A 12,927-nucleotide genomic window follows, 5' to 3' on the forward strand; every position below is an offset into this window, starting at 1 on the left:
CAACACACTTAGTCCTTTATGCAGCACACTTGGTCCTGCATACTAGACTCTATTTCATACATAAGACACTTCGTTCACAAATGAAATCTCAGGGTGCCATTTGGAAAACACATGTTTCCAAAATACAAAACACATCGGTTAATTGCAACCATTCAAATACACACCTGAAGACACTAGCTTGCTAAACGTAACACCAATCAGCCAGCTACAAAAAGGCCTCAGTTTAGCCATTTCAAGAACTTTGCAAGCATGGATGGAGGGAGAGCAAGAGGACGAGGAAGAGAACGACAACGAGGGCAAGGACAAGGTCGAAGAGGCAATGCACGGACCTCCATATCTGACGATATAAGGGCAACTTTGGTGGATCATGTTATAGATCATGGCCTGACAATGAGGGAAGCTGGGCAGAGAGTCCACCCGCACCTCAGCCACTTCACAGTGGCATCTATAATACAGTAAGAACATTCAGACTGGAAAACAGGTATGTCTTCCCCTCTCTACCTTCTACTTAGATGGTATTTACAGCACTCTACAGTATATCACATTACCACATCACATGTACAGGGTATTGCAGGGTTCAGTACAGTGGATGAAACAGTATATACAGTGAAATACTGTAAGAAAAAGAATCAAACTGATGACAATTTGTGGTTGTATTTCTCTAGAATGACTAGAAATCCTTCTGGGGGAGGACGCCAACGCCTGTTCACACAACCATGAGCCCACATGCAGTATGCACAATTATGTGTTTACAATATAGTGTTTTTTCTATTTTTTTTTTTTTAGTTCACGTTACTATGTACAACATTGGGTAGGCCTATTTGGTTTGGTTTTTTTGGTTGCTTGAACATGTGCCTGCTGAATAAACAAAAATAAAAAAACAAAATCAAAGACTGCAGTGTTTTATATAAAGTAGACTAGTGTGTTCTCCCTGATCTGAAAGTGTATGCATATGATACAAGTGTGTGTCATTTTGTCATCAGAGTTACATTTTGACCAAGTATTTTTAGGTTTTGATAGCAGAGTTAAGGCAGTGATAGTAAAGTTTCAATTTGACACAGATGTGAATGGTATATTTCCCAGTGTTGTGTAATGCTTACTTGTGTGTAGAGTTTTGGCACAATGAGCGAACTTTTGCAAAATGTGTTCAAGCAACGGGCAAAAACTGTAATATTAATATATTGTTTACTAGTAACGTGCATCCTATTGGTCCTATATATCCTATATAAGAAACTAGTACCGTTTTGTGGTCCCGGTCAAGGGACTCTTGCAGGTCATCCCGCTGCTGCTTCCACCTGCCTGCGCCCCCCCCCCCCTCTGGTCATCCCGCTGCTGCTTCCACCTGCCTGCTGTGTGCTGCTGAGGTCCCCGACTCCCCCACTCTGGCCTTCGGCAGGAGGGTCCCCCCTTATGAGCCTGTTCAAGGTTTTTTTCCCTCCTAAAGGGGAGTTTTTTTTGCCACTGTTTGGCTTAAGGCTTTTCTCCCACTATGGGAGTTTTTACCTGCCATTGTTTATATAATAATTGCTCGGGGGATTATATTTATATTTATAATTATATTAATGTTTATGTTCATGTTCTGGGTCTCTGGAAAGCGTCTAGAGACAACATCTGTTGTATTAGACGCTATATAAATAAAATTGAATTGAATTGAATTTAATTGGTGGTCGGAGGGGCCGTTTGGTCAATATGGCAGCCACGCTTCCATCAGTCTGCAGGGCAGCTGTGGATACAAACGTAGCTACCACCACCGGTGAGAATGTGTATGAATGAATAATGGTCAAAGGGCCTGATTTACTAAAGGTTTGCGTGTGTAAAAACGTGTGCAAACTTGACATCACCCGCAAACCAATGTGCAAGCTGATCTACTAACAGCGTGCAAAGAGGACTGCGCCTCTCAAATGAGCAAAATAGCACACGCTGTTCATTTAGTACTTTTGCCCTGATGAATAATCAATATGGGGCGTACCCACCAGAAAGCGCTAAATACTGGGAGGGGAAAATGCGAATAGGTTAATTTACCACACGCAATGAGATTTACCAAGCCTGAAAGTTTTTGCGGGGATTGTGATTGCGTCTGTATTTAATACGTTCGAAAGGAAGGTGCTAATCTGCCCAGCATTACGCACCGATGGCTGCTGTTATTGTGGCAAGGAGGCGACATCCAAAATCAAAGAATACGCAGAGAGAGAGTCTTTGCCGAAGTTTTATTAAAGGCCACTTTTTCTTTAGTTGTTCGCCTTATATCTTGCCACCTTCTTTTAACCTCATCTGCCGTTCTTTTTGTCTTACCAACTGCATTTATTCTATCGCAGATTTTCTCCCATATTGCATTTCTTTTGGTAATGTTTAAATTTCTTTGCTGTAGTTCATGAATGTGTTTATTTGCCTCTTCCACTAATATCTCTAACTCCAACTCGTCAAATTTCATTTTGCGCTTGCGACTATCCTGCTTTCCATCCAGACTCCATGGCGCAAACCTTAAGACACGCAACACCTCATTTAAATACTGCTGTTTGCACCTGTTATCAATTGCGCAAGCATTCTTAGTTGATCACCCACAAAACACACAACAACAGCACGTGCAAACTTTTTCAGTGCACACGCAATTTAGTACTCTTTATTTAGGATCTTAGTAAATCAGGCCTTAAGTGTAGCACTTTGAGATTCATTGAATGTAAAGTGCATTATAAGTTAAATCCATTATTATTATTATGTCAAAAATCGTAAAGATTGTGCACTTCCTGGTCTGGCTGTTCCCCCTGGAATTGATGAAAGCTTGATTTCCCAAGAATATTCAACTATATATGGCACAATGGCAAAGGCATCCGGAAGCTTCAAGGATGAGAGGTGGAGGGTCTACCCCCATGTTGTCAGATGGTTAGTCAGGGATATAGCGGTGCCATGGAGCTCAAATCCAACACACAATACTATCAACTCCACCAGTAGTGAAGACTCCTCGCTTCATGTTTAGGTTTTTTTTTTTTGTTTTTTTTTTTTTACCTTAGAAATTAAATTTGACATTCAACATGACCTTGAAATAGGAAATGTATCTCAGAATTGAATTCCTAGCACCAAAAAAGTAGAGAAAGTGACAATATACAACAATCTAGGTTTAAGAGAAGCTGAGATATGAGCTTTGGTCTTTTTGGCAGGAGACATTTTGAATTTTCTGCAAACCGGCCACTAGGGGGCCATTCCAATTTGTGTGCGGTGGTTTTTGAAAACCTTATGTCCATACCCAGTACTCGAGTTGAAAAAAAAATCAGGGGGGATGGTGGATTTTATCATATGGGGACAGATAATTTGTACTGATTACAAATAATATAATATATTACAAATAATAGCAGTGACCAAAACAGCTGCAGAAATACTGCAGGAATGACATAGCAGCAGTTAAATGCAGCCTTCTGTAAGCTTTAAATATCCACTGGGCTTACATCAAATACATCAAAACACAACAATAAAAAACACTTTTCTGAACTTATCAATATGACTCTGTCCTTCACAGGATAAGTAAAATGGATCACTGCAAAAACTCAAAATCTTAACAAGAATATTTGTCTTATTTCTAGTTAAATGTCTCATTTTAGTAAAAAAAATCTCATTACACTTAAAACAAGACTCATCGCTGGAAAAAACAACAATTTTCACCTGTTTCAAGTAGATTTTCACTTGAAAGAAGAAGAAAAATCTGCCAGTGGAACAAAATTTTTTGTAATTAATTAAATAATTGCTTGTAATGAGAAGATAAATCTTGTCCCACTGGCAGATTTTCCTACTTATTGCAAGTGAAAATGTACTTAAAACAGGTGAAAATTGTCAAATAAGTTATTTTATGTTATTATTATAAGTCTAAATGTTGAAATAGCAGTAAAATCACATTCATTGATGAAATGACATAAAGGATGGAAAGGGGCGATGGGGGTGTGTGGCAGGGTGCAGGATTGGGGTGTGGTCTGCAGGGGAGAGAGGGAGTGCGGGGAAGTGGTGCACAGGTGACGCGGCTGGAACAGCTGATGGTGCACAGGTGTGTCTAATCACTCTCTGTGTATTTCAGTAGTGTAGCAAGCTCGTTGCCACTGGGGCCGACCGACAGGACAGAGGACACAGGGTTTTGTGCAGGAACCGGTTTATTCACTCTCACTGCAGACACACGTGCACCAACACCTTCAGCAGAGACCCTTTGCTGCTGTGCAGCCACTCCTTATGTAGCCAGGCAGGGTGGAGAGGGTGATGGGGCCCACCTGTGCCCAACCACCTGAGTGTCTGCTCCTCCACCCTGCCACAGCAGTTTTACAGGGGGGATGATTTGGACCGTTTTTATTTTTGGGGGGATGCCATCCCCCCTCATCCCCCTCAACTCCAGTACTGTCCATACCTAACACCATACCAAATACCAAAAACAAGTTTGCAGAAGAGGCTGGGTGGTGGGGAGTGCAGGTTTGTGGTACCTGCAGTGGTGTTGGCTCCTGCTCCACCGGGGCGATGAGCACCACCAGCTGGTGGTCCATACTCAGGTACCCGAACACGTCGCACTGCGGCACCGAGATGTGAAGCCGCAGGATCTGCAGGATGTCGCGGATTGTCACCGGCTGGTTCTTGTTGAGCTGCACAAAACAGACCAGCGTCAAAACAACTTCACATCTGTCATCAAAAAAGGGACGTTCAGACACAGACGGTCTTATGATGGTGTGAGGAACCTTGGGGTTGTTTGTGACCAGAATTTCTCCTCTAACTGACACAAACATCACGTTTCTGGGTTTCTTCTTCCATCTATGTAATATTGGAACGTCCCGTCTCAGAGGGATGCAGCTAGTGGACGTGGAAGCTGCCGGTAACATCTAAACTTTAAAGAGAACTGCAAAGCTGTGAGCAGGAAGGGACACCAGCGGCTGCTCTGTCTGAGGAAGTTGTCCCGTTTCCACATAGATAGGACCATGATGACACTTTTTTATCATGCTTTTATTGAATCTGTTTTAGCTTTTTCACTAGCATCATGGTTGGGAAACCTGCTCCTAAAAGAAAGGAGCTCACTCCCCCACATCATTAAATGGTGGGCTGATTGGGGAAACACAGCTGGGCCTGGAGTTGCTGGACGCCGAGCAGTTGCAGCGACTCGCCGCTGCTGCCTCTCTTTTAAACAAATCCTAACTAGGGCTGTCAGTTTAGCGCGTTGATTAGATTAATTAATTACACTGCTAATTAACGTGTTATATAAAATAACACAATTAATTATGAGTGTCAAAATGCACGAGCATTTTAAATGTGTCCCATTGAGGGAGCCGTAGTTCACTTGGCAGTAACAGGTCACTTCCCTCCTGCTGCTGGTCAAACTAACAAAGACCTGACAGACCTGGACAACTCAGGGGACACTCAGATAATCTTTGTTAGGGCCTTTGAACGGCAAGTTTATGTATAAAAAGAAAGAAGACGGGACTATCAACAAGAAGGCAGTGATTTGTACATTTTGTAAAAAATAATATTCCTATCACCAGAGCTGCTCCAGCCTGAATTATCATTTAAACACTAAACATGTCCGGACCAGTTCCACTGTAAACGTTACAGCTACTAGAACTTGAATCGCTGTATTGAGTCAGCTTTAGTTTTAATTTTGAATTGAGAGTCTTGTTAGGATTTCATGAAATTGTTAAAAACTCAAAGAATGTATAACACTGGTGGGCTTTCTCTTCATATTCAAAGTAACCTCGTATTGATTAAGACACGGAGCCCCCCCCCTGGTGGTACAGGTAGACTAGATTAGATTAGAGGTTAAATACAATACACATATCATTGTTGAAGAGGAGACGGTGGGAAAAGCAGATACTTAGCATTGGGGGGTCTTATCTGGGTTCTGGGTGGGCACCCCAGGTGAGAGAATAACAGAAGAGATGGAAGTGACACATTCGGGCGGTCTTTCCGTAGCTGGCCACACCAATGACATTCAGGTGCAAAGAACACCCCCCTTTTTAGTATTAAAAAGGAACTGGATCGATGACCAGGGGTGCATTTCTCTCCTACCTCTGTGGTTTCCAGACAAATGGACCTCCGGCCGGAAAACCTTGTACTTGACATATTTTAAAGTTTGTATTAACCTTTGATTCTATTCATCTAGTTTTCTTTTGGTTCGCCAGACAAACCAACACGAATCTTTCAGTCTGCCTAAGTGCCTATTTGAGACTCAGCCTTATTTTATTCCTGAATTTTGTTTATTTAAAACAAATTTCTAATTTGTATTGCATTTTTGAATAAAACACCTGGCCTAATTGGTTTGCTGATGTGCTTGAGCTTTTTCTTTTGATTTTCATTTATGAAACTTCACCAATAAAAATGTGGATTTCAAATCTTCTATTCTTAGTGTTTTCAATTGATCAGTCATGCACTGCAATTTTGCAATGTCCTAGAATTCTAATTCTTTATTTGGGGACCTTTAGCAGATATAAGATTAAAATGTGATTCATTAGATTAATTAATTATAAATCCTGTAATTAAGTAGATTAATTTTTTAATCGCCTGACAGCACTAATCCTAACGCATTTTATTTATTGCTGATGTCTATCCTGCTTTTAACTTATTTATTTTTATTTATTAGAAACCCTGACCTTGGTTTTACCTCTATTTCTTGTTCTTTGCCTTGTGGGCAACATTACTTTTCTCCTGTTCCTGTTCCTGCCATGTCTGTCTTGTGCTGCCGTAAACCTGTTCTCTGTATTTGTCCAGTGTCAAATGAATGTCTGTAAAGATTGTGTGTGAGATGCTTCTCCCATCTACTGCAAAACAAATCTACCTGCGGGTATTAATAAAGTCAGCCTGAACTGGAACATGTTAGTGTGAGCTGGTATCTGGTTGCAGACTGCTGTAGGGACAGAGCGGTACGGGTGTGGGTGGAAATGGGCCGCATTACTGGAGTAAAAACCCTGAAACGTAGAAGCAGCAGCAGGAACATCCTCTGGACTCCAACCCCCTCCTCCACCCACAGGTGGAGAGAGACTGCAGCACCAGACAGCTGAGAGGAGGAGGGACTGCAGACGTGCTGACGGCCCGGCCCCAGTTTCTACTGGCGTGTCCGCGTTACGCGCTGAGGTGCACGTGACGTCCTCAGCCCTTCAGCACGCCGGTGCTGATCCGTGGCTGTGATCAGCCTCTTCAGTCCCAGCTCAGGAACACGTCTGCACACTTTGTGCAGGAGGTCCCCCCTTATGATCCAGGTCCTGGTCCAGGTTTCTACCCCCTTATGATCCAGGTCCAGGTCCAGGTTTTTCTCCTTATGATCCAGGTCCTGGTCCAGGTTTCTTCCCCCTTATGATCCAGGTCCTGGTCCAGGTTTCTACCCCCTTATGATCCAGGTCCTGGTCCAGGTTTCTCCTTATGATCCAGGTCCTGGTCCAGGTTTCTACCCCCTTATGATCCAGGTCCTGGTCCAGGTTTCTACCCCCTTATGATCCAGGTCCTGGTCCAGGTTTCTTCCTCCTAAAGGGGGGTTTTTCTTGCCACTGTTTGGTTTAAAGTTTTTCTCCCACTAGGGGAGTTTTTACCTGCCATTGTTCATGTAATAATTGCTCGGGGGTTTATGTTCATGTTCTGGGTCTCTGGAAAGATTCTAGAGACAACATCTGTTGTAGTACAGGACTGTCTCAGAAGATTAGAATATTGTGATAAAGTTCTTTATTTTCTGTAATGCAATTAAAAAAAACAAAAATGTCATACATTCTGGATTCATTACAAATAAACTGAAATATTACAAGCCTTTTATTATTTTAATATTGCTGATTATGGTTTACAGTTTAAGATTAAGATTCCCAGAATATTCTAATTTTTTGAGATAGGATATTTGAGTTTTCTTAAACTGTAAGCCATGATCAGCAATATTAAAATAATAAAAGGTTTGCAATATTTCAGTTGATTTGTAATGAATCCAGAATGTATGACATTTTTGTTTTTGTAATTGCGTTACAGAAAATCACAATATTCTAATTTTCTGAGACAGTCCTGTATATTAATAAAATGTAATTGAATCATAAAGTGGCATTTCGGCCAATTTAATTCAACATCTGCTGAAATTGTAATTAGCCGTTTTTGCTCTTGCATAGAGCAACCCTTCCTCTGTTACCTGAGGTGCTGGTCTGGTCTTCCTGTGGGGGCGGTGGGACACTTTCTGGGTTTACAGCCCCCCCATGTGGCCAAGGGTGGTAGCTGCAGCGTTCCAGCAGCCTTATGAGTGCTGTCTGGCAGCGCTGAGCCATCCTAGCAGGACTCTGCCAGGTCCGTGTAGCTAGAGGCCTCACAGCCGCCCTGGCCCGGCTCAGCTTTACGGGGGGAAGTTCTGAGCTGCATGACAGGAAGCCCAACTGTGAACCTTTCTTACCTTTGAGAAAGTGTTCATCTGCTTCTTGCTCCAGAGGATCTGCAGCATGCTGGCACATATGGGACAGCAGGCTCCTGGAAACCAGTCAGAGAGCAGAGGTCAGAGGTCAGAGGTCACCAGTGTTGGGACTAACGCGTTATTAAGTAACGCGTTACAGTAACGCCGTTAGTTTTGCGGTAACTAATACTCTAACGCATTACTTTTTAAATTCAGTAACGCAGTTACCGTTACCAAACTTCGTTACTCCGTTATTTCTGGATACAGTGAAGCTTTTTTTCCCCACACGCGGAGACCAGAGGAAACGTAGTGTGTGTGCATTTAAAAACATGACGGTCATGAGTCAAGAGTAGGTGAGTTTCACAACGTGGAGATATTGTCATTACAGTAATCCCTGGTTTTTCGCAGGGGTTACGTTCCAAAAAGAACCCGTGGTAAGTGAAATTCTTTTTACAATTATTATAGAAGGCTTTAGATTACGGAGATCAGCACAGCCTCGCACGTATTCCACTGCTCTTCTGAGCCGCTGCATCCCGACTCTGTAGCGCCTTTTTCTTCTAAGTTGCGCGGTGCAGGAGTGTTTTTACCAGAGAAGAAAATAGTTATGGGTCGTTGTTGTCGCTCTTTTTTCTTCTGGGCAAAAAGATTCTTCTAAACCAACACCATGGATTATATCTGAGACTGTAATGAACGATTCACCAAAGGTCCCGTTCTTCAGCTGCTGCTGAAGCTCATTGGCCGTTCTCAGCTTGTTGCTCAGCAACCAACGTTATTGACACAGGAAGTGAAGAAGAGGGGAGACTGTTTAGCCAATCAGAATGCAGAACACGATGCACAATGCAAATCCATACAGAACCTGCTGAAATGAAGGCTAGAGGGGATTAATGGGAGCATTTAAAATAATGTTTTTATTTAAAGTAACTCAATAGTTAGTTTTCATAGTAACGCATTACTTTTTGGTCTAAGTAACTGAGTTACTAACTGAGTTACTTTTTTAATGAAGTAACCAGTAACGGTAACTAGTTACTATTTTTCAGTAGCTAGCACAACACTGGAGGTCAGAGGTCAGAGGTCAGAGAGCAGAGGTCAGAGGTCACAGGTCCTCCAGCCTGGTCCACTCACCCGGCGGTGTGACGGGCCGGCAGCCCGGGGTGGTGATGGGCGGGCAGCTGACCAGAGCGCAGGCCGAGTCCGGGGGCAGGGCGGCCACGGCCCCCACGGCGCGGCAGGGGCCCTCGTAGTCCACGGCCACGCGGTCGGAGAAGGCTTCACACACCGTGTTGTACGTCTCTCCGTTGTGACAGCACACCTTCCTGGGCTTCCTGCAGGCCTCCTGCACACAGTTAGGCGTGCTGTTGGTCTGCTCTGGACACAATACAAACTCTAAACTTCACTTGAAACTTAGGGAGCTCTCACACCTGTGGCCCGTTTGTTTTGTTCCCATTCAGGGGCTAAATCCATACAGTTGTTCTGTTTTTCGTTTGTGGAGTTTGTGTTCACAAGGCAACCGTCTGTAGCGGTTCAAAGCTGTTAACAAATGCCATGAACCAACTGTTCTCTCATTGGTCAGAAATGAACGTGGAAGGAGTTTCCTGTTCCGTACCCCGGGAAAAACAACAACTATGGAGCATCGTAACCACAGTTATGAGTGAGTTGTGTGGGTTGCAGTGTGGATTATGTTCTCACTGCAAACGAACCGCTCCAGGTCTGGAATGGAAGCGAGCCGAGAACCTAACCCTAACCTCTCCTAGGAGATCTCTCGCTTGTTTTGTCCTGCATCCGAGTGTGATTGCTGTGTTCACATGTACCAAACTAACCGATCTTTAGGGGGAAACGCTCCCGATTTTGGAACAACTGTTCCAAACGGGACAGGAGTGAAAGCACCCTTAAATACAGCCAGCAGCACCAAGGCCCGGCACACAAGACGCCCCAAGGAGCAACGCCTACAGACACAACCTTTCACACATTCATTTAGAGCTCATATCTGAGCTCAAATGACGGTGAAACAGGAGCAGATGCCTGGCATTTCAACCACTTTGAAACTACTTGTTGGATGGATAAGTGGTGTCCACTTCACGTCCAGCATGATGGTACCTGGCAAACGTTGTATCATGTCTGTGACTGTTGCATTGCTAGTCCTGCAGGCTTTTAGCCCATACCATAGCAACAGTGGCTAAGGCTATGTGTGTCTTGTTACTATGGGAACCACGGAGGCAGATTTGTCCTAATCTAGCTGGTTATCAATGTTAAATGAGATCTGCTATGTCTGGGCCAAGTCCATATATTTATGTTAATGTTCACCTTGAAGGGCATTATACCGCTTATACCACGGTCACTTACCAAAAAACATCAATATTAAATCAGTTATTCATGCTTTAATGTGTTTTCAGTTGAAATCATTAGTTTTATAACTCTTTTCTCTCCTCTTCAAAATTGTTCACAAAATTGTTAAATTCACCAAATAAATTAAAAGAAATTACAAAAACCCTCTTGTCTCCGTCCTGCGGTAGCCGGCTCTTCTTCTCTGAATCTCCGTTGCCGTGGTTACCACCTGGCAGTTGATCCAGTGCAATGATATTAAAGTTTTCAGGCAATTTGACCGAACTTGTTTTCTAGGTGGAGGTTATCACTTTCCATGTACACCTGCCAGCCAATCAGAAGCGAGTATTCACACAGACTGTGGTATAAATGTGGTAAACTTAAAACCTTTCTGTTTAGTAAAGCCTATAGTTAGTGTTTAGTAAACCTCTAGCTGGTGTTGGTAAATCTGTAGGTAGTGTAAACTCTAGTGTGTTAGAGTCAGTAGTCATAGTTGCAGCTATAGAACAAGACTATAATAGTTAGTCTCAAACATAGCTTGGTGCTGGTAGATATGCTGCTATAGGCTTATGCTGCAGGGGGGCACCGACATGATCCGCTGGGCGGTGCCTCTCACCCTTCTTCTCCTCTCCTCTTCCCTTCCTCTCTTCTCCATTTCCATTTTTATAAATGTCTCATAGCTATCATTTTGTCCATCGTTCCTGTAGTTTCTTGTGCCGGCCCCCCTTTTTTCTCTTTTGTGCATGTTTGCAGGCCGGAGCCTCGGGAGCTGCGGTCCCGGTCCCCGCCCATCCCTGGTCATCCCGTTGCTGCTTCCACCTGCCTGCTGTGTGCTGTTGACGTCCCCGACCCCCAGTCTGGCCTTCAGCAGGAGGGTCCCCCCTTATGATCCAGGTCCTGGTCCAGGTTTCTTTCCTCCTAAAGGGGAGTTTTTCTTGCCACTGTTTGGCTTAAGGTTTTTCTCCCACTAGGGGAGTTTTTACCTGCCATTGTTTATATAATAATTGCTCGGGGTTTATGTTTATGTTTATGTTCATGTTCTGGGTCTCTGGAAAGCGTCTAGAGACAACATCTGTTGTATTAGACGCTATATAAATAAAATTGAATTGAATTGAATTGAAGGTTCCCTTCTGTAAGTGTAGCTCTGGCTCTGGACCTGTCCGGCTGCACCAGTCCCCCTGATGCCTGCTGCCTTGCTCACGTACCTGGCAGTGGCCCATGTAGGCCAGCACCTTGCCCGCCTGCTGCAGGTGGCACATGCTGAGGTGGACCAGCCCGTCCGTGTCACAGGCCGGTTCCAGCTTGTTCCTGTCGCAGGCCGCCGGCCGGCCCACGCACTCGTACTGGGGACAGTCGGACGAGTTGCTCAGACACACTTGGTGCTTTGGAATGCACCTGAAAACACACACACACCACAAAAGAATGACCTTGGTAAAGCAACACAACAGAAGAGCAAAACAACATCAAGCAAAAGCCAAAACCTGTTGCCAAAACCTGTTGTCCAAGGCCGACCTTCTCCAGCTGTGTTTGTCTCATCAACAGATACAAGGACTCTGTGAACCGGACTTCGTCTGACTAATGATTTCATGCAGAAATATTGTTCAGTCTCCAGGTAAACAGTCCTGACAACAACAGTCACAGTGAATCACAATCAGGATTCAAGCAAATGTGAAAGCATGACACTTTTCAGTGAAGAAGGTGAAAGGGAACTGGTTCCTCACCCTGGACTGAACACAAGACCAGAGCCTCATGTATATGTGTGACCACCTTGGAATAAACAGTTGGACTGATTTGTCAATGGAGGGTTTACATGGCAAGTTTAATTCCTCTTTAATTCAGAATTAAAATTAAATCCAATTTAAAATGAGTAAAAATTACAATGTAAACACTTAATTCTGAATGAAAATGGCCATTCCGAATTAAACTTAATTCTGAAGTAAGTGTCTGGTTTATTCTGATTTTAAATCTGAATAGAATAATTCCACAATCATGTTTACACTCATTCCTCTAAATTAATGCCGGTCTTTCTTTCTGCTCGTTCCCTCCCCCGTCTGTCTCCATGATCTTATATTCCACTGGGCTGGTTTTCCTAACAAAGTTTCAAGATGCAGCAGCAGTAAACGCTGGTCAAGAGCAGAGACCATTTATTTATGAAATAGAAATCATTAAAAGAACACATGGAAACAGGAAACATAAACATTGTGAGCTTTTCAAAGTTGTAGCAGCTAAGTTAGTTTTTTTTCCGG

General features: G+C 43.5%; 1 protein-coding gene across 1 annotated transcript in view; it reads right to left on the reverse strand.

Annotated features, from left to right (window-relative positions):
- The window catches only part of reck (reversion-inducing-cysteine-rich protein with kazal motifs), a 110,939-nt gene that overhangs the window by 3,094 nt on the left and 94,918 nt on the right, over nt 1-12,927 (reverse strand). The window contains exons 16-19 of the mRNA XM_061713086.1: nt 11,887-12,076; nt 9,485-9,695; nt 8,366-8,439; nt 4,455-4,610 (exon numbers count right to left, since the gene is read on the reverse strand). Of these exons, the coding sequence (XP_061569070.1) occupies nt 4,455-4,610; nt 8,366-8,439; nt 9,485-9,695; nt 11,887-12,076 (631 nt within the window). The remainder of the gene's footprint in view (nt 1-4,454; nt 4,611-8,365; nt 8,440-9,484; nt 9,696-11,886; nt 12,077-12,927) is intronic.

The sequence above is a fragment of the Cololabis saira genome, chromosome 22 (assembly GCF_033807715.1).
Source record: "Cololabis saira isolate AMF1-May2022 chromosome 22, fColSai1.1, whole genome shotgun sequence".
Lineage (NCBI taxonomy): Eukaryota > Metazoa > Chordata > Actinopteri > Beloniformes > Belonidae > Cololabis > Cololabis saira.